General features: G+C 45.6%; 1 protein-coding gene across 1 annotated transcript; it reads right to left on the reverse strand.

Moving 5' to 3' along the window:
- Window positions 1-2,536: 2,536 nt before the first annotated feature.
- vps18 (VPS18 core subunit of CORVET and HOPS complexes) lies at window positions 2,537-26,431 on the reverse strand. The gene is made up of 5 exons (XM_072487169.1): window positions 26,256-26,431; window positions 10,803-10,944; window positions 9,756-9,847; window positions 6,647-8,517; window positions 2,537-3,420 (listed from the first exon to the last, which is right to left on the reverse strand). The coding sequence occupies exons 1-5, from the start codon at window positions 26,365-26,367 to the stop codon at window positions 2,701-2,703; spliced, it is 2,937 nt and encodes a 978-aa protein (XP_072343270.1). The 5' UTR covers window positions 26,368-26,431; the 3' UTR covers window positions 2,537-2,700.
- Window positions 26,432-27,272: the final 841 nt, after the last annotated feature.

Raw genomic sequence — 27,272 nt, forward strand, 5'->3', positions numbered from 1 at the left:
GGAGGTGGGGACACCCTGCAGCTTCTCCTAACACCAATCTCGGCCTCCGATTAGTTCAGCTCTTACCAACTGATCAGCAGCCACCCCAGTCAGCACTCTACCAGTCATGTGACCTGCAAGGAATTTCACCCCTGATGAGCCAGCAATTTCATTTATAATAATAATCATTATTGTCACAAGCAGGCTTACATTAACACTGCAATGAAGTTACTGTGAAAAGCCCCTAGTCGCCACATTCCCGCATCTGTTCGGGTACACTGAGGGAGAATTCAGAATGTCCAAATTACCTAACAGCACGTCTTTCGGGACTTGAGGGGGGAAACCAGGAAACCCACACAGACACGGGGAGAACGTGCAGACTCCGCAGTGACCCAAGCAGGAATCGAACATGGTGCTGTGAAGCAACTGTCCTACCAACTGTGCTGCCATCCCATCTATATCTTCCTGTAACCCAAGACACTCGACCTCAGTTAACCAACCAGCCAATCTGTCATCCGCAAACATACGGACCCTACCCCCGCCCCACCTAGTCATACATGTCATTTATATGACAAATAGGGGCCCAGCACAGATCCCTGTGGTATGTCAGTGGACACCTAAATGTCACCTAAATCAGCCGTCTTTCATCACCCTCTGTCTCCTACAGCTAAGCAAATTTTAAATCCAACTTCCCTGTACCCCATATGCATTTGCCTTCTTCATAAGCCCCTATATGGGACCTTATCAAAGGCTTTGCTGAAATCCATGTTAAACTACCCAATCAATTTTTTCCAATTAAGGGGCAATTTATCGTGGCCAATCCACCTAGCCTGCACATCTTTGGGTTGTGGGGGTGGAACCCACACAAACATGGGGAGAATGTGCAAACTCCACACGGACAGTGACCTAGGGCCGGGATCGAACCTGGGACTTTGACACCGTGAGGCAACAGGGTTAACCCACTGCGCCACCGTGCTGCCCTCATCTTTTTTTGAAGAGGGGCAATTTAGCATGGGCAATCCACCTAACCTGCACATCTTTGGACTGCGGGAGGAAAACGGACCATCCAGAGGAAACCCATGCAGACACGGGGAGAAAGTGCAAACTCCACTCAGACAGTGACCCAAGGCTGGAATTGAACTGGGTCCTTGGCGGTGAGGCAGCAGTGCTAACCACTGTGGCACCATGCCACCCCAAGTAGTTCTATATCTACCTTCTCATTGTCTTGGGTGAAGGCAGGTATGAAGATTTGTTGAACACCCGACCAATGTCCTCTGGCTCCACCCACAGATTTCCCTGTTGGGCCCTAACGGCCCTACTCTTTCCCTGGTAATCTTCTTCCCATTGATAGACTCATAGAATATCTTGGGATTTTCCTTACTTTTGCCAGCCTGAGCTTTCTCATATGATTGAGAAATCTATCTTTCAATAGATTGAGGAAACTCGGTTTGGGAGACTTTGGAGGCCTATAGACATTGAAATAACAAAGCAACAAACCCAGAGCTTATAGCCAAATGAAACGTATGAATGGAAACTTAATTTCTCCAGTCAAATGCAGCAGAAATCCTGAGGGAAGAAGTGGTGATCATATGATGAGGTCCTGCAAAAGCGATCTGAGAGACTAAAAACATAGCCAAACAAAGCAGGACCCAAAGATGGTCAGAAAAGCAAGGCGCTGGAAGCGATGGGCAGTGGAAAATTTACCGTCAATTCTAAATGTACAATTCGGTGTAGAATATTCTTGCTACTAGGGTTACTGTGAACGGACAGAAATATGTGGGGGAAACGAGCAGCAAAAGCCCACAGAATTAGAGAAAATTGGTCATTTATTTAAACACAGAAAGGCAAACAAACAAGAGAAATAAAATGATTAGTTTGTTGGTCAAAAAACTGTTTGGTTGGGGGGAAACTTAGGAACTTGGGTGAAGCCCTGGAGGCTGTTTCCATAGAACTGCTGTAAGCACAGCTTTGGGGTTCTGCAGCTTAGGAATGCACCAATGACTACCACATTGTTGCATCTGCAGCACGGAAATAATCTTTTCCATTGAATATAACATTTGGCAAGCACGCTAGCAAATCCGGGTCAAAAATGTATGAGGCTGAATTGCTGTCAAGCTGCAAGTTGTGCATTAAGTAAATTAAAACTATATGTTTGATTGTATAACTGATTTTCACAAATACTTGTGTTACAAGGGTCCATGGAATCTTTTGAATATGATAGGAGAGATGCAAAGAAGTTGAGAACCCCTGAATTATAGTTTGGCTATGCAATTTCACTCCAAGGCACCAGTTGGGAGCAGACATTCATCTGGTTAAACTCCTAACTCAAGAATGGGAGGAGAACACCATTTGAGTTTGTTGTCATTGTCACTTATACCGATACCATCTTTTCATTCCCTAACTATATAAAGTGGATTCAAGTTTGCGAACTTCCACGGTGAGAAACTGAACTCACGTTTTCTGGGTTATTAGGCCAGCAACAATAACCACTATATTGGTGGCCTTTTGAATTATACATTGCAACTCCAGACAGTGCAGAGAATAGACAACGTACAACTTTTGACTGTACAATATGTTAACAATTTATTTGCTATTTCGATATTCAGCAGTGTAGAAGCATCAGTTACAAGTGCAATAACACTGTGCAGTCCTGGAATCTGAGGCACTGATTCAGCACAGAATGGGTTAAGAGGTGGGAACAGAGTACCATGGGAACAAATCTTACAACCAGCTGTTGTTCTCTTCCTCACATTTCTGTGGGTCGATGAAGGGTTTGTCTATCGATTTAATTGTCAGTTCTCCGCAGTAGATGCACTCGGCTGCAATGATATCATCAATGTCGGCTTTGATCTGATCACGGGACTGCTGTCCCCTGTCACTACCCTCTCCTTCTTTAGGGCGCTGCCGGGATTTAGCCTGGTTGCTGCTCACCAGCTTCCTCTGCAGCTCCTCCAGCCTGGTCTGCTTATAGGGTGAAAGGTGAGGGACCACTTCCTGCAGCAAGCAGTCAGAGTGGAACATGTGGCCACACAAGAACAGATAGAAGGGTCGGTTCAGTAGTGGGAAGTCACACGAAGCACATTTCTCCTGAGACTCCACCACACCATACTTGTTTCTCATCTCTTGGATGTCTTCCCGGATTCGCTTGGCACTCTCAGTTGCCTCTTCCATCTCCTGCTTGAGCTCATCGATGTGCTTGTTGTATTCCTGGAGGGAGCTGCAGATGGCCTCTTTGAAATGGTCGATGGTCACAAAATCAGGAAAGAAGGGTAGAATGTCTTCAATCTTCAGCAGGTTGCAGCTGGAGAGGCAGACCATGGCCTTCTTCACATCCTTCTCCTCCTGAACCACATGGCGGGCAATCTTCAGCCACAGCTTCTTACGAAGCTCCTCATCTTCCTCTGGCATGTCCGCGCATGACTTAGCAAGATCTACATCCATCTTTTAAAAAAACAAACAAACGTTCATCAATAAGCCTGACATGAGAAGAACAAGAGGCATTAATGCACTGAATGGCAACTGTTATTCAACACTTTAAAACTAAGTCTTGGGTATAATCCACCTACTAATGGACTAACACATTTAATTAATCTAATGAAAAAAAATTACATGAGAGAGAAGTGATTATAGCAACGTACTTCATATTATTTATTTCACCGTTTTGTAATGGGACTGCCAGTTTGTGGAAATCATTCATCGGTTTGAAATTGCCTGGAATGAAAGGAGCTTGCGAGAGAGCGAGAGCTAATGGGGCTCTAATGGAGATTTAGAAGGTTTGAAAGAGTTTAATGCAGGTAGGGGTGGTAACAAAATAACAATTATTTGAAGTTTCATAGAATTTACAGGGCAGGAGGCCATTCGGCCCAAGTAGTCTGCTGTGGCCCTTGGAAAGAACACCCTACTTAAGCCCACGCTTCCACCGTGTCCCCATAACCCAATGTAATTTTCTGGACACTAAGGGCAATTTAGCGTGGCCAATCCACCTAACCTGCACATCTTTGGACTGTGGGAGAAAACCAGAGCACCCAGAGGAAACCCACGCAGACATGGGGAACATGCAAACTCCACACATCAGTCACCAGAGGCTGGAATTGAACCCAGGACCCTGGAGCTGTGAGGCAGCAGTGCTAACCACTGTGCCACCCCTTGTAGCTGTAGATAAGAAATAGGAGCAGGCGTAGGCTATTCCGGCCCCTTGAGCCTGCTCCACTGTTTAAATAAGATCATTTTCACAATATACATTAATGATCTGGAAGAAGGCACTGCTGCAAAGTTTGCAGATGATACAAAGATCTGTAGCGGGACAGGTAGTATTTGGAAACAGAGCGCTGCAGAAGGAATTGGACAGGCTAGGAGAGTGGGCAAAGAAGTGGCAGATGGAATACAATGTGGAAAAGTGTGAGGCTATGCACTTTGGAAGGAGGGATGGAGGCATAGACTATTTTCTAAATGGGGAAATGCTTAGGAAATCAGAAGCACAAAGGAACGGAAGTCCTTGTTCACAATTCTCTTAAGGTTAACATGCAGGTTCAGTCAGCAGTTAAGGCGGCAAATGCAATGTTAGCATTCATGTCGGGAGGGTTATAATGCAAGAACAGGGATATCCTGCTGAGGCTGTATAAGGCTCTGGTCAGACCCCATTTGGAGTATTGTGAGCAGTTTTGGGCCCCGTATCTAAGGAAGGTTTGCTGGGCCTTGGAAAGGGTCCAGAGGAGGTTCACAAGAATGATCCCTGGAATGAAGAGCTTGTCGTATGAGAACGGTTGAGGACTCGGTGTCTGTACTCATTGGAGTTTTGAAGGATATGGGGGGATCTTATTGATACTGCGAGGCCTCGATAGAGTGGAGGCGGAGAGGATGTTTCAATATGTCGGAAAAACTAGAACCATAGGACACAATTTCAGACTAAGGGGACGATTCTTTTAGACAGAGATGAGGAGGAATTTCTTCAGCCAGAGGGTGGTGAATCTGTGGAACTCTTTGTTGCAGAAGGCTGTGGAGGCCAAATCACTTTAAGCCAGAGATCGATAGGTTCTTGATTAATAAGGGGTTATGGGGTGAAGGCAGAAGAATGAGGATGAGAAAAATACCAGCCATGATTGAATGGCGGAGCAGATTCGATGGGCCGAGTGGCCTAATTCTGCTCCCATGTCTTATGGATCTCATTGTGACCATAACTTCACTTTCCTGTCTGCCCCCAAACTCTCGACTCCTTTGTTGATCAAATTCTGTCTAACTGATATATTCAATGACTTAGCCTCCACTGGTAGCTGGGGAAGAGAATTCTAAGGCTAATGACCCTCAGAAGAAATTCTTCTTCATCTCTATCTAAAGTAAAATCAGTCATATGTACAGAGTGCCTCAGATAGCTAGCCAGTGGCCACATAATTCGCAACAGCACTGCCGCAAGACTCATGTAGGCATGTTGGTATCACAACCTTACAGAATGTAAAGGCATATTTTGGAAGTACCATCACCGGGCGCTCATCCTACAACAGGTTGATAAACTGAGATGTTTATTTAAACTCCTCAGCAATAAAAGAAACTGCTCCATGATAAACTGTAGAGATATACTTTCACAATCATGGGAATAATTTAATGGGGGCAAAGAAAGCAAAAGGAAAAAGGGAAAGACAAGTATATATCACATGGCCCAGAAAATACAAACGGACATTGTAATCCCAGTGACAACTGCACCAACACTGAGCTGTCAAAATGCAGTGCATGAATGCAATGGCCCAGTGTAGGGCAGAGTACTAAGTTCCCAGCTCTGGTCACTCGTTTATGTTGAACTAGCTAATTTCACTCAACAGCAGCAGTTGGACACATCTGGCCTTAGCAAAGGCGGCATGGTGGCACAGTGGTTAGCACTGCTGCCTCACTTCGCCAGGGACCCGAGTTCAATAACGACCTCAGATGACTGTCTGTGTGGAGTTTGCACGTTTCTTCAGTGTCTCTGTGGGTTTCCTCCGGGTGCTCCTGTTTCCTCACACAGTCCAAAGATGTGCAGGTTAGATGAATTGACCATGCTAAATTGCCCTTAGGATGGGGTTGCAGAAATAGGGCTGGGGATTGGGCCTAGGTAAAGTGCTCTTTCGAAGGGTCGGTGCAGACCCGATGGGCCGAATGGCCTCCTTCTGCACTGTAGGGATTCTATTCTATGAAAGGGAAGGCAGCTATGGTTCAGTTGGTAGCACTTTGAATTAGTAGGTGTGTGTTGAAGCCCCACTCCCAGAAAACCAAGCACAAAATGCAGACTGACATACCAGTGCAGTACTGAGGGAGTACTGCACTGTCAGAGGTGCCTTCTTTCAGATCAGACATTAAACAGAGGCATTGCCTGCTCTCTCAGGTGGATGTAACATTCCACTGGTTCCATGGGAGCTTTCAATGTGCTGGCCAATATTTATCCCTTAGCGATCAATAAAAACTATTGTCTGCTCAGTAACACATTGCTGATTGTGGAATCTTGCTCTGTGCAAATTGGCTGCCACATTCCATACAAAGTGTCTCAATGGTATGGGATGTCCTGAAGTCATGAAAGGTGCTATAGAAATTCAAGGTTTTTTCATATGCAAGAAAAAAAAATCAGCTAAGAATTCTCAATTCCAATCACATTTCACTGACTGTTGCAAGAAGGATGAGAGCAACATAAACGTCAATATACCTGGAGTGCAAGGTCCACTGCCTCTTCATACAGTTCCATCGTCTTATAAATGTGCACACAGGCCCGCTGGTGGCCATTCTCGGCACACAGGCGCAGTGCATACTTCAGGTCATAGCGAATGTGATTTGCATCTGATCCACCTTGTTCCAGGTACCATAGCAAGGCCTTGGGCTTGTATTTGGCATATAGCGACAGCAAGTAGTTGTGAATTGCCTGGTCAGTGACATCCAGCTGGTGCACACAGAACTCCAGGTAGCGAATAGCTTCGTCAATCTGTTCCGAGCTGCCAATCTGGCTGTAATTGACCAGCGCCGGAATAAGGTTCTTGGGATCAAGCCGCTTCTGCATGCCAATCCATGCATCCACCACCTGCCGAGGAATGTGCTGCATAAGAACAGGGGAGAACTTGTAGAACAGAGCGGGGTCCTGGTACTTGGACATGACGTCCAACGCTGCACTGTAGTCATCATGCTGGCAGTGGTGGGCCACAACCCGCTCATAGTCCTGCATGATCACGGAGAAGAATACCATATCCTCCACGTTGCCGTGGCTGGCCAAGAGGTCATAGATGGTTGAGCGGCTGTTCAGCAGGCAGTCCTTAATCTTGGAGCCACTCAGAAATTTCCGGAACTCCTCCCTGGTCTCATCAAACTGGTTTTGCTTGCCCGCGTCACCTTCGAGTGTGCCTAACCAGTTCAGGTAGATCTCGGTAAGCCAGGTCACCAACAGGGTCAGCTGAGTTTTGTCCTCCCACTTCAAGTTTTTCAGTTTTTTCAGAAGAAATTCCTTCAGTGCCTCCTCTTGTTTGGCTTCAATGAACTTCAGGGCAATCTCCTCAAAGTACCTCTGAGTTAGGGCATAGTACTTAGCGCTTTCCACATACTTCTTGTTTTGAAAACAGTGATCGGCCTCTTTGGCGAGGACAATGTCCAGACACTCAGGCCGGTCTTTGCAGTATTCCTTAGCGAGGTCAAACTTTCCCATGTTCATATACATCTGCCAAACATCCCGTGATTCCTTCTGAATGTGGTACCGGAAAACCGCCTTCTCAGTGTATATCCAGATCAGCCCGGGCACAGAATCCTTGACCATTCGCAGGAGGCGGCCAAATTTGTCAGGGAACACATCCTCAAAGACTAGCTGCCCATTCAGCGTGCAAATGGCCTTCACCCGGTCAGGAAGCAGCAGTAGGAAGTGGAACTGGGTGAGGACGATGGAGTAGGGCGGCTCGAGCTGGGGCTCAATATCAGCTGAGTATTCCCAGACCTTCACATCGCTCAGCAGGGAATCGGGCCTGCTGTAGTCCAAAGTGCCATACAGCACTCCATTACCCATCATCCAGGCGAAGGAGCGGGGACTGGATCGGAGCTTGGAGGTGTAGAAGGAGATCTCGCTGTAAGCCAGGCTGACTGGGAACTCCTGGAAGCTCGGCAAACTGTCAGTGTACTGGCTAAAGATGGGCTGGAACAGCTGCTGTTCACCGCCCTCTGGCACCCTCCCAACAAACTGATACAACCGTTTGCGGGTGGTGGCGATGACAAAGAGCCTCCCGTCAATGCTGCGCTCAATCTCCAGGCAGCAGACAGGGGCTGGGGACCCGTCTTCTTCCAGGCTGTACACATACTTGAAGTACTGGTCGGGGCTGGAGTTAAACAGTCGATCCTCTGACACCACAACCTCTGCCTCATACAACTGTCCTTGGCTGGTCCCCACCAGGATGGGGCCAGTGTTACTCTCGCTCCCCAGATGTTTGTTCCAACCCACACTCTCGATCAAATGTCCTTTCCAACGGGACAGGCTTCTCACTTTCTGAGAGTTTCTGTTGAGGTAAAGACACTCGCTGGAGGTGAGGCTGATCAGGAGATGGGACCCTACAGCAGAGAGAAAATTAATCAAAGTCAGTTCACATTGAATGCAGTGTAACAGTTGCACCAGGGCAATGAACATCATCCTGAATCTCATTGTCTAGTTCGCTGGAGGTAAAACCTGTTACTGGTGCTGGAAGGGAAAACAAGACGCATTAAACAGTCAAGAGGGAGAGCCATCTAGTTCAGCTGGACTGGCAGCTGTGGCACAAATATTTGTCTCCAGCCCCCAGGAAGAAGAATCAGCCATGTCTATTGCTCCAGAGCACTGTCCAGTGAGCTGCCAAATTGAAGTGAGGTCATATCCCTGCTCAATAATCCCTCCAGACGGAAAGTCGGTCCCCACTCTGCCTTAGCTCACACTGCCATTGAGGTGTGGCAGAGACCCACAAAAACGTCTCCCCAGCAAGAACGAGGGTCTCAAGAGAGGAGAAATATTGGAGAAAAATGCCAATGTCACATTTCAGGGGCAGCACGGTAGCACAGTGGTTAGCACTGTTGCTTCACAGCTCCAGGGTCCCAGGTTCGATTCCCGGCTTGGGTGACTGTCTGTGCGGAGTCTGCACACTCTCCCTGTGTCTACGTGGGTTTCTTCCCACAAGTCCCGAAAGACGTGCTGTTAGGTAATTTGGACATTCTGACTCAGTGTACCCAAACATGCGCTGGAATGTGGCGAATAGGGGCTTTTCACAGTAACTTCATTGCACTGTTAATGTAAGCCTACTTGTGACAATAAAGATTATTATTATGATGATGTAGAAAACCATGCTGACTGACACATCGGCTCCTTCACTGGGGAGTTATCAGGCGGGTTGAGACTGCTCTGCAGAGGCTTCTCAGTGTGGACAAGCTTGTGTAATCACAATAATTCACACATATATATTAATGTAGTTGAAAGCCTCAAGGCCCTTCACAGGAGCACCTGTGAAGGAAATATTAGGATAAGTGGTCAGGTTTGGTCAAAGAGGTAAATCTTGAGGAGGGAGGGGTGGAAAAGAAAAGCGGTTTGAGGAGGGAATTACAGAGCTTCGGGTCCTAAGCAGCTGCGAATGGTGGAATAATTGTAATTGGGGCCATGAGGTCAGAATTGGAGGAGCTCAGACATCTCCAAGAGTTATAGAGGTGGAGATTACAAAGAAAGGGATTGTAAGTCATGGAGAGATTTGAACAATCAAGCATTGCTGGGGCAAGTGCAAGTCAGTGAGCACATCACCCCACAACGAAAGGAAAGAAACTACAAGCACCTGAGGGATCCAGAAACAGCTTGTGGATCCTGGCATCATCTTTGCGCCCCACTTCAATATGGTTTGGCTGGTCAGGTTTTCCAAGGTCAATCCTGCCCATGTACGGAAAAGAGAAAAAAAACACAGACAAAAGTTATCAGCAATACACCCTACTGTGGTACATGGCCCAGAGAATCCATGGATCAATTCAGAGCTTTGCAGGACTGCCCTATACAATCATGGCCAATGAATTACCTTCTTTTTCCACTCCCACATCACATTTTCCATAGAGTGAGGAGTCATATGGCCTCGAAATACTAACTCGGTTTCTCTCTCCACACTTGCTGCCAGACTTGCTGAGTTTATCCAGCATTTTGTGTTTTTAATTAATTTCCTCTCGCCTTGGCCCCCTCCTATTTTTATGTTTTATGGGATGTGGGTATCACTGGCAGAGCCAACATTTAGTGTCCATCTCGAATTTCACTCAAGGTGGTGAGCCGTCTTCTTGAAAATGAATGACTTTCGAGGTCATTTAACAGGACAGTTAAGAGTCAATCACATTGCTGTGTGTCTGGAGTCTGGCGTCAGCTAGACTTGTAAGGTACGCAGATTTCCTCCATTAAAGATATTGATGCTTCAGATGTTTTTTTTTTAAACTTCAATCCGACAGTTTGATGGCCGCTATTAAACAATGGAGCTTTTTAATTCCAGATATTTATTTAGGTAACTAGTGGGATTTGACTCATATTGCCGGGCCATTAGTCCAAATCTTTCATTACCAGTCCAGTAACATAACCGCTAGTTTGCCATTCTTGGTAAAAATTGAATAATGGGAAAATTGAAGCCCTTTCCCCAGTCCCACCACAAGGTCTGTTCCCTAACCACCAACACCATCCCATTCCTTGTCAGCTGTCTGATGCTAAGCTCAGAAAATTCAAATTGGATGACGGACATCAAACCCTACAATACAAAGACACAGGGTAAACAGGAATGTAGCCACATTTGGGGGGGGGGGGGGGGGAAAGAGAGCGAGAGAGAAGAGGATGGTGATGCTTGAAGGGCCCCTACCTGAGCAGAGTGTCCTTGCCCAAGCTCATACATAGCTGGTTGTTGCATACCACGAGGTGGCTGATGGTGCTGGGAGGGCTGAAATCAATTCTCTGTTTCGAAAAGATCGGCTTCTCCTCTTCCAGACGAGCACTAACGTAACCTGCAACAGCCAGAGATTAAAGTTAGGCCCCACGACCTAACAGATGGCATCACGGTAGCAGGAGAACTGCCCGCCAACTGAGACCCTGTTATCTACTAGCTGTCACGCCTGTGTCCATCTGTCAAGACAGAGGGAAGTTCTACCTTCTTCTTTCCCCCCCACCCCCCCACCAACCTAGCCTGACTACAATCTGCTCCTGCTTGGAAACATCCATGTCATCAGTGCATACAGACACCCACTCACAGCGCCCCTCAATCTCAATCTTTGCCAGCCCGATTTATTTCCTGCTCCCCCCTACCCACAATCCCCTGCCACCTTATCCCCACCACCCTCCATGGCCAGTCCACCCTCAGACACTCTTTATCAGCCCCACACAAACTCTGATGTCCTAGTCTTAATCCTCTGTGACCCCTGACATCCTCTGTGACAACTACCTTCCATGGCTCACCTCCAATCCCTGCCCTCTGGTCATAGTGATTGTATAAAAGTCCATTCAGCCCATCAAGTCTAAACCTGCACATTTTAGGGCAACCCAGTCAGTCCTATTCTTCCACTCTATCACCGTAGAATGCAAGTTTATTTCCCTGAAGTGCCCACTCAATGTCCTTTCGAAATCATTCCCCCCTCGTTAGGCAGTGAGTTCCTGGTTGTTCATACCTCCCTGAATCTCTTACCCAAAACCATAGACCCCTACCATCCTTGTACCATCGGCAAATAGGACAGCTTTTCTTTGTCTATCTTATCTAAATCTGTCATAATTCTGTGCATATTTCAGATGTCATCTCAGCCTACTTCGCTCCAAAGAGGACAACCCCAGCTACTCCAACATAACCTTGTAGCTAAAAGCTCCCATCCCTGAAACCATTCTGGTAAATATCCTCTGCACCCTCTCAAGGACCTTCACATCCTTCCTAAAGCATGGTGACCAGAACTGGACTTAATACTTTAGTTGTGGCCTAACTAGAACTTTAAAAACGTTCAGCTTAACCTCTGGCTTTTGCACACAATCTTTCTATTTATGAAGCCCAAGATTCCCATCCATAGCTTTGCAAACCACTCTCCCAATATGGGCTACCACCTTCAAAGGTATCTGTACATGAACTCCCAGTTCCCTCTGTCCCTGCAAACGCTTTACAAAAGTGTTATTAGATCTATATTACTTCTAACTATCCCTTCCGTCAATGTGCATCACCTGACACTTGTATTAAATTTCATCTGTCTCTTGTCTGCTCATTCTGCGAGTCTATGTCTTGTTACACCAATTGATATCATCAGCAAACTTTGAAATTTCACTCTGCATTCCACTTACATAGACCAAAACAAAACAGTGATTCTAGCTATATCCCTGGCAATCACTGCCATCTCCATCTTATAGTCTGAAAAAAACAACCATTTACCACAACGTTGTCTTTCCTGTCCTTAAGCCAACATTTTTGATCCTAGTTGGCACTGACCTTCCTCTGGTCTGAAAATTTCAATTTTGGTAACCGGACCTTTTTGTGGCATTTCAAAGATATCTTTTAATTCCATTTGGCAACATCTATTACAATCCACCCATCAAACCTCTTGTTATGGGCCAGGGTTTAGAGAACCCCAAAGTGTATCATGGAGTTCACCTGACCCATAACTTTTAATAGATTGTAGTATGGGGAGCACACGGCCCACTCTACAGGTGTGGTACAGCAGAAATGGAAAAGTATTTTTTAAAGCAAAATAATGTTTATTCTATGAGCTCAAGTTAACGTTTTTTTAAAACATAGTGAACATCTTAGCAACCATCAATTCAAATACAACCACCAAAGACTACAACACTAAGTAATCCTTTAAGCTTTCCTTTTAACATCCATAAGACTTAAAACACCTTTTACCAGAAGCACATTAGGTTAAAGTCACTACTGTTATTAGTTTTAAATCACCAGGATCGATTTACAGTCTTTAGATTAGAGAGAGACTCTAATACACCTTCTGGCTGTGACTGCAGCTATCCAGCTCTGAAAACGAAACTAAAACACACCCTGCAGCAAACAGCCTAAAATGAAAGTAAAAAGTTGACAGACAGCCCAGCTCCACCTGCTCTGACATCATTGCAGTAATAAACACCCATTTCTTAAAGGAACTGTCACTACAGATACTCATATACACACCCATTTATAAACACCAATTTCTTAAAGGTACTCTCACATGACATCCCCCCCAAAGAAAAAAACCCCCAAAAACCATCAACTTCAAGATGGTTTCCTTTTTCACTATCCTTTAAGAAATGCACACAGTAAATATACATTCTCGTTTCAAAAAACAACACACGCAAACACGTATAATAATATAGTCCATTTTTTTTGTTTTTCTTCCTCCAACTGAAATCTTTCTCGATTGACAGTCTCTTTGAACAAGAAAGTCTCTGCATGATCCGTCCATTTCTCTACGCTCGGCATTTCTTTTTAAAGTCAGATACTTTAGTTTAATCTGATCACAAAGTCCCTTCTCCAGGAGCATTGGTTATCACAGCTTTCAGGCAGTCAAATGCCTGTTGAAACTCCGCTGTCCACTGGAATTTGGTACGCTTCTTCAGCAAGTCCATCAGTGGAGCAATCACGCTACAAAACTTTTGCACAAATGTTCGATCAAATCCACTTATGCCAAGAACTTGCATTATTTCCCTTTGTCTTGAGGGTATCGGAAACTCCTCAATAACTGTTGGTTTCACATCCCGTGTGACCATTCTACCCTGTCCGATTGTATGGCCAAGGAAAGTGACTTGAGCTTTTCCAAATTCACTTTTGGCTGGGTTTACCACCAAACCCGCCTCCTGAAGTCGATCGAATAACTCCATCAGATGTTTTAAATGTTCTTTCCATGTCTGGCTGAAAATTACCAGATCGTCGATGTATACCACACAATTGGGAAATCCTGAAACGACTTTGTTAGTTAACCGTTGAAATGTGGCTGGGGTGTTTTTCATGCCAAATGGCATAACTTTGAATTGGTATCTACCATCTGGAGCCACAAAAGCTGAAATCTCCTTCGCCCTTTCGGATAAAGGTACCTGCCAGTAACCTTTAAGTAAATCCAGTTTGGAAATAAAAGCTGATTGTCCCATTTTCTCAATGCAATCTTCTAAACGTGGGATAGGATAAGAGTCCGTTCTTGTAACTGCATTAACCTTTCTATAAATCTGTATGGATGTTGTTTGATTGGAACAGCATTTCCCATATCTACATCATGTATAGCCATTTTAGTACTTCCCAATTTATCTCCACAAACTTGCCCATGTGATATCAATAACTCTTTCAGGTCAGTTTGTTTTTCCTCTGGAAGGTAACTCAACAATTTATCCCAATTTTTAAGAACATCCACGTTTTCCAATTTAATTTGAGATATGTCAAATTCAGAGTCATCTGGATTTGGTTCGTCACTTTGAGTTAGAATCATTAAAACCTCCTCCTTTTTCTCTCCTTCTCTTTCAAAGTACCTTTTAAGCATATTCACATGACACACTCGGTGAGTTTTCCTTCTATCCGGCGTTTTTACCACATAATTCACCTCGCTTAATTTCCTTTCAATCTGATACGGTCCACAAAACTTTGCTTTTAAATGTTCACCTACCACTGGTAACAACACTAAAACTCTATCTCCACTGGCAAAACTACGAACTTTGGATTTCTTGTCCGCTACCCATTATGACATTTTGTGCAACTTTTAAATGTTGTCTCGCCAATTCACCTGCTCTATTTAATCGTTCCCTGAAATTTAACACAATCGAATATTGTAATTTCCGATTTCTCATTCACCAATTTTTCCTTAATCGATTTAAGTGGTCCTCTTACCTCATGACCAAAAATTAGTTCAAAAGGATGGAATTTGGTTGACTCATTAGGTGTATCCCTAATTGCAAACAGTACGAATGGAATTCCTTTATCCCAATCCTCTGGATAATCTTTTTTTTTAATAAACAATTTTATGGAGGTATTTTTGGCATTGTAAACAGTTATAGTGCACAGTAATGTGCAAATATCAACACAAAGCAGAAACATAGTGCAAAAGACCACTCCTCTCTCATAAACAGTACCCGCCTATTTATCCCTCCTATTATACCACCCCCACCCCCCCCCCCCCGCTGACATTTAATTCCCCGCAAAGAAGTCGATGAATGGTTGCCACCTTCGGGCGAACCCTAATACAGATCCTCTTAAGGCGGACTTAATTTTTTCCAGCCCTAAAAAGCATGCCATGTCCGAGAGCCATGCTTCGGTCTTCGGGGACTTTGAGTCCCTCCATGCCAGCAATATACGTAGCCGGGCAAAGGCCAAGGCGTTGGCCTCCCTCTCCTCCCGGGGTCTTCCGAGACCCCAAAAATTGCCACCACTGGACTCATCACCACCCTAGTTTTCAGTACCTGGGACATGTCGTCCACAAATCCCTCCCAGTATCTCCTAAGTTTGGGGCATGCCCAGAACATGTGGACGTGATTCGCTGGCCCTCCCGCACACCTTGCGCATTTATCCTCCACCCCAAAAAATGTACTCATCCGGGCCATCGTCATGTGGGCCCGGTGGACGACCTTGAACTGAATCAGGCTGAGCCTAGCACATGTTGCAGTTGAATTTACCCTACTCAGGGCTTCCGCCCATGCCCCCTCCTCCCACTCGAGCTTCAGTTCCTCTGTCTGGGACTCCTCCCCTTTCATAAGTTCACGGTAAATATCCGAGACTCCCCTCTCCTACCTCCCCCTCTCCCCTAGACACTACTCTGTCCTGGATCCCATTTGGCGGGAGGCGTGGGAAGGATGGGACCTGTCTACGTATGAAGTCACGCGCTTGCAAGTATCGAAAGTCATTCCCCCTGACTAGTCCGAATTTCTCCTCCAAGGCCCTCTTGCTCGAGAAGCTCCACCCACATATCGCCCATCCTTCCCACCCCCACCCGCCGCCACGCTCGGAATCCACCGTCCATACTCCCAGGGGCGAATCGGTGGTTGTCACATATTGGAGACCAGACCGATGCTCCCACCACCCTTACATGCTTCCTCCGCTGGCCCCAGATCCCCAGGACTGCCACCACTACCGGGCTTGTGGAGTACCTGGCCAGCAGGAGTGGTAGGGGGGCCGTGACCAGGGCTGCCAAACTGGTGCCCCTGCACGAAGCCGCCTCCACTCGCCCCCAAATAGACCTCGTACCCACCAGCCAACTCCTTACCATGGCTATGTTGGCCGCCCAGTAGTAGTTGCTGAGGTTCGGCAGCGCCAGCCCCCCTTTGCTACGGTTCCTCTCAAGCATCACTTTCTTCACCCGCGGTTACTTCCCCGCCCAGACAAAGCCCATAATAATCTTGTTGACCCTTTTGAAGAAGAACCGCGGGATGAAAATCGGGAGGCATTGAAAAATAAACAGGAATCTTGGGAGGATTGTCATCTTTACCGTCTGTACTCTCCCCGCAAGTGATAGCGGGAGTGCATCCCATCTCCTGAGCTCGCTCTTCATTTGGTCCACCACTCTAGTCAAATTTAGCTTATGCAGCCTGCCCCAGTCTCGTGCCACCTGTATCCCTAAGAATCGGAAACTTTCTCCGACCATCCTAAATGGCAGTTCTCCTGTTCTCCCAGGGGCGAATCCTGTTCAACCTGTTCTCCTGGCCCCTCTCCTGCACTACAAACATCCTCTGGATAATCTTGACAATAAGCCCTCAACATTGTCTTTAATGTCTAATGCCACCTTTCTAAGGCTCCCTGTGATTCTGGATGGTATGCAGTTGATTTAAATTGTTTTATTCCTAAGCTATCCATAACTTCTTTGAATAACCTAGAGGTAAAATTTGATCCTTGATCCGATTGTATTTCTGTGGGTAGTCCATATCTAGTAACGAATTTAAATAATTCCTCCACAATCTTTTTAGCTGTAATATTACGTACTGGAATGGCCTCTGGAAACCTAGTAGACATATCCACTATAGTCAAAACATGTTGATTTCCACTTTTTGTTTTAGGAAACGGTCCTAAGCAATCAATTAGGACTCTTGTAAAAGGTTCCTTAAATGCTGGAATGGGTATTGAGGGCGCTGGTTTTGTCACTGCTTGAGGTTTCCCTATCACTTGACATGTGTGACATGATTGACAAAATTTAACTACATCTTTATGTTCTCCAGGCCAATAAAAAATGTTTCTGGATTTTAGCTTGAGTTTTCCTTATTCCCAAATGACCTCCCACTGGTACCTCATGTGCAACTCGCAACACCTCCTTTTTATACCCTACCGGCAATACTACTTGATGAACTTCTGCCCACTTTTCATCTGCCTGCATATGTAAAGGTCTCCATTTTTTCATCAAGACACCACTTTTACGGTAACACTCTGGTATACACTCAGATTCCTCTTCCGTGTATGCTTTCTGATACGGAGACATCAGTTTTATTCCTATATCTTTTTGCTGTAACTCCGCCAATTTTCCTGAACTAAAAATATCCGCCTCATCCTCCACCTGTTCTTGTTCTTTTTCAACCATCTGATCAAAAATTGTTTCTGACAATTGCACTTCAAAGTAATCTTCACTCTTTGATTTCTGCTCTTGTTTTAACCTGTGACTTTGCGACCTTGTTACTACACAATCCGGTAAAATCCCAGGATATTCGTCCTTCAACACTTCAGTTGTCTGATTTTGCACTGGCTTATCAGCCACAGTAGGCATCACTCCCACCTGAAATCCAGCTATATCATTACCCAAGATAAACTGTATTCCTGGACAAGATAGTTTCTCTATTACTTCTGCTACCACTTCACCACTCTTCACTGGACTTTCCAACCTTACCTTATATAATGGAACACTACTCTTCTCACCCTGAATTCCACATATTACCACCTTTTCGGGCAGCATTCTTCCCAAACGACATCACTCCTCATCTTACCATTAAAGATTGACTAGCTCCCATATCTCTTAAAATTGTGACTTCTTTACCTGCTCCTCCTGATGCGCATGAGTAAACTTTACCCACACAAGTAAATACTTTAAAGAGATCTGGCACCTTATCAATCACCTCTTGATCAGGCTCAACAATTTTGCCCCTCCTTCGCTTCCCTTGGGCTTTCCTTTACCACTTTAACAAACCCCACTGTCTTATCCTGTTTTACCACATCAGCCTTCCCAGTGATTTTCTTCAACCACCAACACTGTGACTTTACATGGCCTAGTTTATTACAGTGAAAACATTTGAAACTTTTTGTTTCTTTTCCACCCTCCTGGATTTCTTTTTTAATCTGAGGTACACTCTCATTATCTCCCATCAGATCACCTTTACGAATATTTCTCATGTCCCCAGTTTCTATCCCTCACAGGCTGAAACTGATGTTCGGAAACCAAGCTTTGATTTATGAACTAATTCATAATCATCTGCCATTTCTGCTGCTAACCTCACAGTTTTAACCCTCTGCTCTTCTACGAGTTCTCACTACATCAGGAATTGAAGTTTTAAACTCCTCCAAAAGTATAATTTCTGAGAGCTTCATACATTTGGTCTATTTTCAAAGCCCTTATCCACCTATCAAAATTACTCTGTTTGATCCTTTCAAACTGCATGTATGTTTGACCAAATTCTTTCCTTAAATTTCTAAACCTTGGTCTGTAGGCTTCAGGGACTAGTTCATATGCACCCAAGATGGATTTTTTCACCTCCTCATACGTCTCAGGTACCTCCACCGGTAGTGATGCAAACATTTCACTAGCCCTATCAGCTTTGTTTGAATCCGTAATACTCACATGTCCTGTGGCCATTTCATTTATTTAGCTACCTTCTCAAATGAAATGAAAAAGGCTTCTACCTCCTTCTCATCAAACCTTGGCAATGCTTGGACATATTTAAATAGATCCTCACCAAGCCTTCGACTATGGCGCTCTTTCTCACTATCCTCATCACTATCCACCAATTGTACGTTTCCCTTTACATCTGCCAATTTTAACTGACTTCTCATGTTTCATGGCCATTTCTGAAGTTCAAACTCTTTTTCCCTGATCTGTATCTCCCTTTCTCTTTCTTTTTGTTCTGCTAGGGATATTCTTCTCTTTCCTCTCTCTCTCTCCTCTCTCTCTCTCTCTTTCTTTCCTCTCTCTCTCTCTCTCTCTCTCTCTTTCTTTCCTCTCTCTCTCTCTCTCTTTCCCCTCTCTCTCTCTCTCTCTTTCTCTCTCTCTTTCGTTCCTCTCTCTCTCTCTCTCTTTCTCTCTCTCTTTCGTTCCTCTCTCTCTCTCTCTCTCTCTCTCTCTTTCTCTCTCTCTTTCGTTCCTCTCTCTCTCTCTCTCTTTCTCTCTCTCTTTCGTTCCTCTCTCTCTCTCTCTCTTTCTCTCTCTCTTTCGTTCCTCTCTCTCTCTCTCTCTCGTTTCTCTCTCTCTCTTTCGTTCCTCCCTCTCTCTCTCTCTCTCTCTTTCGTTCCTCTCTCTTTCGTTCCTCTCTCTCTCTCTCTCTCGTTCCTCTCTCACTCTCTTTCGTTCCTCTCGCTCTCTTTCGTTCCTCTCGCTCTCTTTCGTTCCTCTCGCTCTCTTTCGTTCCTCTCGCTCTCTTTCGTTCCTCTCGCTCTCTTTTTCCTCTCGCTCTCTTTTTCCTCTCGCTCTTTCTTTTTCCTCTCTCGCTCTTTCTTTTTCCTCTCTCGCTCTTTCTTTTTCCTCTCTCGCTCTTTCTTTTTCCTCTCTCGCTCTTTCTTTTTCCTCTCTCGCTCTTTCTTTTTCCTCTCTCGCTCTTTCTTTTTCCTCTCTCGCTCTTTCTTTTTCCTCTCTCGCTCTTTCTTTTTCCTCTCTCGCTCTTTCTTTTTCCTCTCTCGCTCTTTCTTTTTCCTCTCTCGCTCTTTCTTTTTCCTCTCTCGCTCTTTCTTTTTCCTCTCTCGCTCTTTCTTTTTCCTCTCTCGCTCTTTCTTTTTCCTCTCTCGCTCTTTCTTTTTCCTCTCTCGCTCTTTCTTTTTCCTCTCTCGCTCTTTCTTTTTCCTCTCTCGCTCTTTCTTTTTCCTCTCTCGCTCTTTCTTTTTCCTCTCTCGCTCTTTCTTTTTCCTCTCTCGCTCTTTCTTTTTCCTCTCTCGCTCTTTCTTTTTCCTCTCTCGCTCTTTCTTTTTCCTCTCTCGCTCTTTCTTTTTCCTCTCTCGCTCTTTCTTTTTCCTCTCTCGCTCTTTCTTTTTCCTCTCTCGCTCTTTCTTTTTCCTCTCTCGCTCTTTCTTTTTCCTCTCTCGCTCTTTCTTTTTCCTCTCTCGCTCTTTCTTTTTCCTCTCTCGCTCTTTCTTTTTCCTCTCTCGCTCTTTCTTTTTCCTCTCTCGCTCTTTCTTTTTCCTCTCTCGCTCTTTCTTTTTCCTCTCTCGCTCTTTCTTTTTCCTCTCTCGCTCTTTCTTTTTCCTCTCTCGCTCTTTCTTTTTCCTCTCTCGCTCTTTCTTTTTCCTCTCTCGCTCTTTCTTTTTCCTCTCTCGCTCTTTCTTTTTCCTCTCTCGCTCTTTCTTTTTCCTCTCTCGCTCTTTCTTTTTCCTCTCTCGCTCTTTCTTTTTCCTCCCTCGCTCTTTCTTTTTCCTCCCTCGCTCTTTCTTTTTCCTCCCTCGCTCTTTCTTTTTCCTCCCTCGCTCTTTCTTTTTCCTCCCTCGCTCTTTCTTTTTCCTCCCTCGCTCCTTCTTTTTCCTCCCTCGCTCCTTCTTTTTCCTCCCTCGCTCCTTCTTTTTCCTCCCTCGCTCCTTCTTTTTCCTCCCTCGCTCCTTCTTTTTCCTCCCTCGCTCTTTCTTTTTCCTCCCTCGCTCTTTCTTTTTCCTCCCTCGCTCTTTCTTTTTCCTCCCTCGCTCTTTCTTTTTCCTCCCTCGCTCTTTCTTTTTCCTCCCTCGCTCTTTCTTTTTCCTCCCTCGCTCTTTCTTTTTCCTCCCTCGCGCTTTCTTTTTCCTCCCTCTCGCTTTCTTTTTCCTCCCTCTCGCTTTCTTTTTCCTCCCTCTCGCTTTCTTTTTCCTCCCTCTCGCTTTCTTTTTCCTCCCTCTCGCTTTCTTTTTCCTCCCTCTCGCTTTCTTTTTCCTCCCTCTCGCTTTCTTTTTCCTCCCTCTCGCTTTCTTTTTCCTCCCTCTCGCTTTCTTTTTCCTCCCTCTCGCTTTCTTTTTCCTCCCTCTCGCTTTCTTTTTCCTCCCTCTCGCTTTCTTTTTCCTCCCTCTCGCTTTCTTTTTCCTCCCTCTCGCTTTCTTTTTCCTCCCTCTCGCTTTCTTTTTCCTCCCTCTCGCTTTCTTTTTCCTCCCTCTCGCTTTCTTTTTCCTCCCTCTCGCTTTCTTTTTCCTCCCTCTCGCTTTCTTTTTCCTCCCTCTCGCTTTCTTTTTCCTCCCTCTCGCTTTCTTTTTCCTCCCTCTCGCTTTCTTTTTCCTCCCTCTCGCTTTCTTTTTCCTCCCTCTCGCTTTCTTTTTCCTCCCTCTCGCTTTCTTTTTCCTCCCTCTCGCTTTCTTTTTCCTCCCTCTCGCTTTCTTTTTCCTCCCTCTCGCTTTCTTTTTCCTCCCTCTCGCTTTCTTTTTCCTCCCTCTCGCTTTCTTTTTCCTCCCTCTCGCTTTCTTTTTCCTCCCTCTCGCTTTCTTTTTCCTCCCTCTCGCTTTCTTTTTCCTCCCTCTCGCTTTCTTTTTCCTCCCTCTCGCTTTCTTTTTCCTCCCTCTCGCTTTCTTTTTCCTCCCTCTCGCTTTCTTTTTCCTCCCTCTCGCTTTCTTTTTCCTCCCTCTCGCTTTCTTTTTCCTCCCTCTCGCTTTCTTTTTCCTCCCTCTCTTTTTCCTCCCTCTCTTTTTCCTCGCTTTCTTTTTCCTCGCTTTCTTTTTCCTCGCTTTCTTTTTCCTCGCTTTCTTTTTCCTCGCTTTCTTTTTCCTCGCTTTCTTTTTCCTCGCTTTCTTTTTCCTCGCTTTCTTTTTCCTCGCTTTCTTTTTCCTCGCTTTCTTTTTCCTCGCTTTCTTTTTCCTCGCTTTCTTTTTCCTCGCTTTCTTTTTCCTCGCTTTCTTTTTCCTCGCTTTCTTTTTCCTCGCTTTCTTTTTCCTCGCTTTCTTTTTCCTCGCTTTCTTTTTCCTCGCTTTCTTTTTCCTCGCTTTCTTTTTCCTCGCTTTCTTTTTCCTCGCTTTCTTTTTCCTCGCTTTCTTTTTCCTCGCTTTCTTTTTCCTCGCTTTCTTTTTCCTCGCTTTCTTTTTCCTCGCTTTCTTTTTCCTCTCTCTCGCTTTCTTTTTCCTCTCTCTCGCTTTCTTTTTCCTCTCTCTCGCTTTCTTTTTCCTCTCTCTCGCTTTCTTTTTCCTCTCTCTCGCTTTCTTTTTCCTCTCTCTCGCTTTCTTTTTCCTCTCTCTCGCTTTCTTTTTCCTCTCTCTCGCTTTCTTTTTCCTCTCTCTCGCTTTCTTTTTCCTCTCTCTCGCTTTCTTTTTCCTCTCTCTCGCTTTCTTTTTCCTCTCTCTCGCTTTCTTTTTCCTCTCTCTCGCTTTCTTTTTCCTCTCTCTCGCTTTCTTTTTCCTCTCTCTCGCTTTCTTTTTCCTCTCTCTCGCTTTCTTTTTCCTCTCTCTCGCTTTCTTTTTCCTCTCTCTCGCTTTCTTTTTCCTCTCTCTCGCTTTCTTTTTCCTCTCTCTCGCTTTCTTTTTCCTCTCTCTCGCTTTCTTTTTCCTCTCTCTCGCTTTCTTTTTCCTCTCTCTCGCTTTCTTTTTCCTCTCTCTCGCTTTCTTTTTCCTCTCTCTCGCTTTCTTTTTCCTCTCTCTCGCTTTCTTTTTCCTCTCTCTCGCTTTCTTTTTCCTCTCTCTCGCTTTCTTTTTCCTCTCTCTCGCTTTCTTTTTCCTCTCTCTCGCTTTCTTTTTCCTCTCTCTCGCTTTCTTTTTCCTCTCTCTCGCTTTCTTTTTCCTCTCTCTCGCTTTCTTTTTCCTCTCTCTCGCTTTCTTTTTCCTCTCTCTCGCTTTCTTTTTCCTCTCTCTCGCTTTCTTTTTCCTCTCTCTCGCTTTCTTTTTCCTCTCTCTCGCTTTCTTTTTCCTCTCTCTCGCTTTCTTTTTCCTCTCTCTCGCTTTCTTTTTCCTCTCTCTCGCTTTCTTTTTCCTCTCTCTCGCTTTCTTTTTCCTCTCTCTCGCTTTCTTTTTCCTCTCTCTCGCTTTCTTTTTCCTCTCTCTCGCTTTCTTTTTCCTCTCTCTCGCTTTCTTTTTCCTCTCTCTCGCTTTCTTTTTCCTCTCTCTCGCTTTCTTTTTCCTCTCTCTCGCTTTCTTTTTCCTCTCTCTCGCTTTCTTTTTCCTCTCTCTCGCTTTCTTTTTCCTCTCTCTCGCTTTCTTTTTCCTCTCTCTCGCTTTCTTTTTCCTCTCTCTCGCTTTCTTTTTCCTCTCTCTCGCTTTCTTTTTCCTCTCTCTCGCTTTCTTTTTCCTCTCTCTCGCTTTCTTTTTCCTCTCTCTCGCTTTCTTTTTCCTCTCTCTCGCTTTCTTTTTCCTCTCTCTCGCTTTCTTTTTCCTCTCTCTCGCTTTCTTTTTCCTCTCTCTCGCTTTCTTTTTCCTCTCTCTCGCTTTCTTTTTCCTCTCTCTCGCTTTCTTTTTCCTCTCTCTCGCTTTCTTTTTCCTCTCTCTCGCTTTCTTTTTCCTCTCTCTCGCTTTCTTTTTCCTCTCTCTCGCTTTCTTTTTCCTCTCTCTCGCTTTCTTTTTCCTCTCTCTCGCTTTCTTTTTCCTCTCTCTCGCTTTCTTTTTCCTCTCTCTCGCTTTCTTTTTCCTCTCTCTCGCTTTCTTTTTCCTCTCTCTCGCTTTCTTTTTCCTCTCTCTCGCTTTCTTTTTCCTCTCTCTCGCTTTCTTTTTCCTCTCTCTCGCTTTCTTTTTCCTCTCTCTCGCTTTCTTTTTCCTCTCTCTCGCTTTCTTTTTCCTCTCTCTCGCTTTCTTTTTCCTCTCTCTCGCTTTCTTTTTCCTCTCTCTCGCTTTCTTTTTCCTCTCTCTCGCTTTCTTTTTCCTCTCTCTCGCTTTCTTTTTCCTCTCTCTCGCTTTCTTTTTCCTCTCTCTCGCTTTCTTTTTCCTCTCTCTCGCTTTCTTTTTCCTCTCTCTCGCTTTCTTTTTCCTCTCTCTCGCTTTCTTTTTCCTCTCTCTCGCTTTCTTTTTCCTCTCTCTCGCTTTCTTTTTCCTCTCTCTCGCTTTCTTTTTCCTCTCTCTCGCTTTCTTTTTCCTCTCTCTCGCTTTCTTTTTCCTCTCTCTCGCTTTCTTTTTCCTCTCTCTCGCTTTCTTTTTCCTCTCTCTCGCTTTCTTTTTCCTCTCTCTCGCTTTCTTTTTCCTCTCTCTCGCTTTCTTTTTCCTCTCTCTCGCTTTCTTTTTCCTCTCTCTCGCTTTCTTTTTCCTCTCTCTCGCTTTCTTTTTCCTCTCTCTCGCTTTCTTTTTCCTCTCTCTCGCTTTCTTTTTCCTCTCTCTCGCTTTCTTTTTCCTCTCTCTCGCTTTCTTTTTCCTCTCTCTCGCTTTCTTTTTCCTCTCTCTCGCTTTCTTTTTCCTCTCTCTCGCTTTCTTTTTCCTCTCTCTCGCTTTCTTTTTCCTCTCCCTCTCTTTCTTTTTCCTCTCCCTCTCTTTCTTTTTCCCCCCTCTCTTTCTTTTTCCTCCCTCTCTCTTTCTTTTTCCTCCCTCTCTCTTTCTTTTTCCTCCCTCTCTCTTTCTTTTTCCTCCCTCTCTCTTTCTTTTTCCTCCCTCTCTCTTTCTTTTTCCTCCCTCTCTCTTTCTTTTTCCTCCCTCTCTCTTTCTTTTTCCTCCCTCTCTCTTTCTTTTTCCTCCCTCTCTCTTTCTTTTTCCTCCCTCTCTCTTTCTTTTTCCTCCCTCTCTCTTTCTTTTTCCTCCCTCTCTCTTTCTTTTTCCTCCCTCTCTCTTTCTTTTTCCTCCCTCTCTCTTTCTTTTTCCTCCCTCTCTCTTTCTTTTTCCTCCCTCTCTCTTTCTTTTTCCTCCCTCTCTCTTTCTTTTTCCTCCCTCTCTCTTTCTTTTTCCTCCCTCTCTCTTTCTTTTTCCTCCCTCTCTCTTTCTTTTTCCTCCCTCTCTCTTTCTTTTTCCTCCCTCTCTCTTTCTTTTTCCTCCCTCTCTTTCTTTTTCCTCCCTCTCTCTTTCTTTTTCCTCCCTCTCTCTTTCTTTTTCCTCCCTCTCTCTTTCTTTTTCCTCCCTCTCTCTTTCTTTTTCCTCCCTCTCTCTTTTTCCTCCCTCTCTCTTTCTTTTTCCTCCCTCTCTCTTTCTTTTTCCTCCCTCTCTCTTTCTTTTTCCTCCCTCTCTCTTTCTTTTTCCTCCCTCTCTCTTTCTTTTTCCTCCCTCTCTCTTTCTTTTTCCTCCCTCTCTCTTTCTTTTTCCTCCCTCTCTCTTTCTTTTTCCTCCCTCTCTCTTTCTTTTTCCTCCCTCTCTCTTTCTTTTTCCTCCCTCTCTCTTTCTTTTTCCTCCCTCTCTCTTTCTTTTTCCTCTCTCTCTCTTTCTTATTCCTCTCTCTCTCTTTCTTATTCCTCTCTCTCCTTTGTATTCAAGCTGCATTAATTCTCTCTCATGTTCCATTTGTGTAATATGTAACTGAATTTTTGCCATTTCCAATGAGTCAAACTGCATCTCAGGCAACTTTAAATAATTAGCCACCGCCAGAATGACCTCATCTTTTCACATTTTGTCAGGTAATGTTAACTGCAATGTTTTTGCCAAATCTAACAGTGCTTTTAGTCTCTGTCCATAAGGTACTGCGTGTGATCGTCTCCACCCCCAAAAACGTCTGAGCCTCTGAAAGAGCTATTGTCCACAACACACGCCCTACTTAAAACTAAAATACCACTCCTGAAAAGCACCCACAATATGCTCACCCCTCGCTGTCTTTAAGTTCACAAAGCCAATCCAATAGATCCAATAAAACGCAACCTCCTCCTCCACCCTGCGCCAACCGCAACCTCCTCCTCCACCCTGCGGCAACCGCAACCACCTCCTCCACCCAGCGCCACCGCAATCTCCTCTTCCACCCTGCGCCAACCCCAATCTTTTCATCCTCCACCCTGCGCCAACCCCAATCTTTTCATCCTCCAACCTGCACCAACCCCAACTTCCTCCCCCTCCACTCTGCACCACCCCCAACTTCCTCCACCCTGCACCAGCCCCAACCTCCTCCCTGCACCACCCCCAACTTCCTCCACCCTGCACCACCCCCAACCTCCTCCTCCACTCTGCACCACCCCCAACCTCCTCCTCCACTCTGCACCACCCCCAACTTCCTCCACTCTGCACCACCCAACCTCCTCCTCCTCTCTGCGCCACCTCCAACCCCCAACCTCTTCCATTCTGTGTCACCCCCAACCTCCCATCTTTATGCGGCTGCTCCTCCCCTTCCCTCCGGTCGCCCTGGATAGTGAGCCGCCGCTCTGTTCCTCCCCGTACCTGACTGTCCGATGCCTGTGCCGCCGAGGCGCTGCTGTTGATAGGGGAGTCCGGCGGGCCCGCAGCGGGCCCGGGCCTGCGAATCCTCATATTCGTCCAGGATCGAGCTCATAGCGCCGGGCCGGAGAGCAGACAGATGTCAGCTGAGCACGCCAGCCAATCACAGCTCGGGGCCGCGGAAGCCCGGCCCACACATCAACCAGCCAATCCTGGCCCAGATAGTGGCTCCGCCCCTTTACCACCTCATCCAACCAGCTGGGACACGGAAATCCCGTCCAGTCAACCAACAACCAATAAGAACCGCCGTCTGGCGAAGCCCCGCCCATTACTGAGGAGCCAATCACATCCCGGTACACAAAGGCCTGCCCCAAAGGACATCATTGCCCCCAAACAACACAAAACTCCATCTTGTACATGGTGCCCCAGCTGCCCACTTTCTGTATTCTTTAACGGGATGTGGCAGTCACTGGTTAGGGCAGCATTCATTGCCCATCCCAAATTGCCCTTAAGAAGGTGGCGGTGAGCTGCCTTCTTGAAATCGCTGCAGTCCCTGAGGTGTAGGTACACCCACTGTGCTGTTCGGAAGGGAGTTCCAGGATTTTGACCCAGCGACAGTGAAGGAACGGTGATAATTTTAATAATCTTTATTGTCGGGGCTTGTGGGAGGAAACTGGAGCACCTAGAGGAAACTCACGCAGATACGGAGAGAATGTGTAGACTCCACACAGACAGTGACCCAAGCCGGAACTCAAACCTGAGTCCCTGGCGCTGTGAAGCAACTGTGCTAACCACTGTGCTACCGTGCTGCCCTATATTTCCAAGTCAAGGTGGTGAGTGACTTGGAGGAGTACCTCGAGGTGGTGGTGTTCCCATGTGTCTACTGCCCTTGTCCTAGATGATACTGCCATACGTTTGCAGGGTTTTCGCAAAGGAGCCTTGAGATGGTGCACATTGCTGCCATGGTGGTTGAGCAGAGGTGGGTTCGCAGTTCCTGAGGCCCTGTGATCAGCTTCATTT

Source organism: Scyliorhinus torazame, chromosome 2 (genome assembly GCF_047496885.1).
Source record: "Scyliorhinus torazame isolate Kashiwa2021f chromosome 2, sScyTor2.1, whole genome shotgun sequence".
In the NCBI taxonomy this organism is placed as follows: domain Eukaryota; kingdom Metazoa; phylum Chordata; class Chondrichthyes; order Carcharhiniformes; family Scyliorhinidae; genus Scyliorhinus; species Scyliorhinus torazame.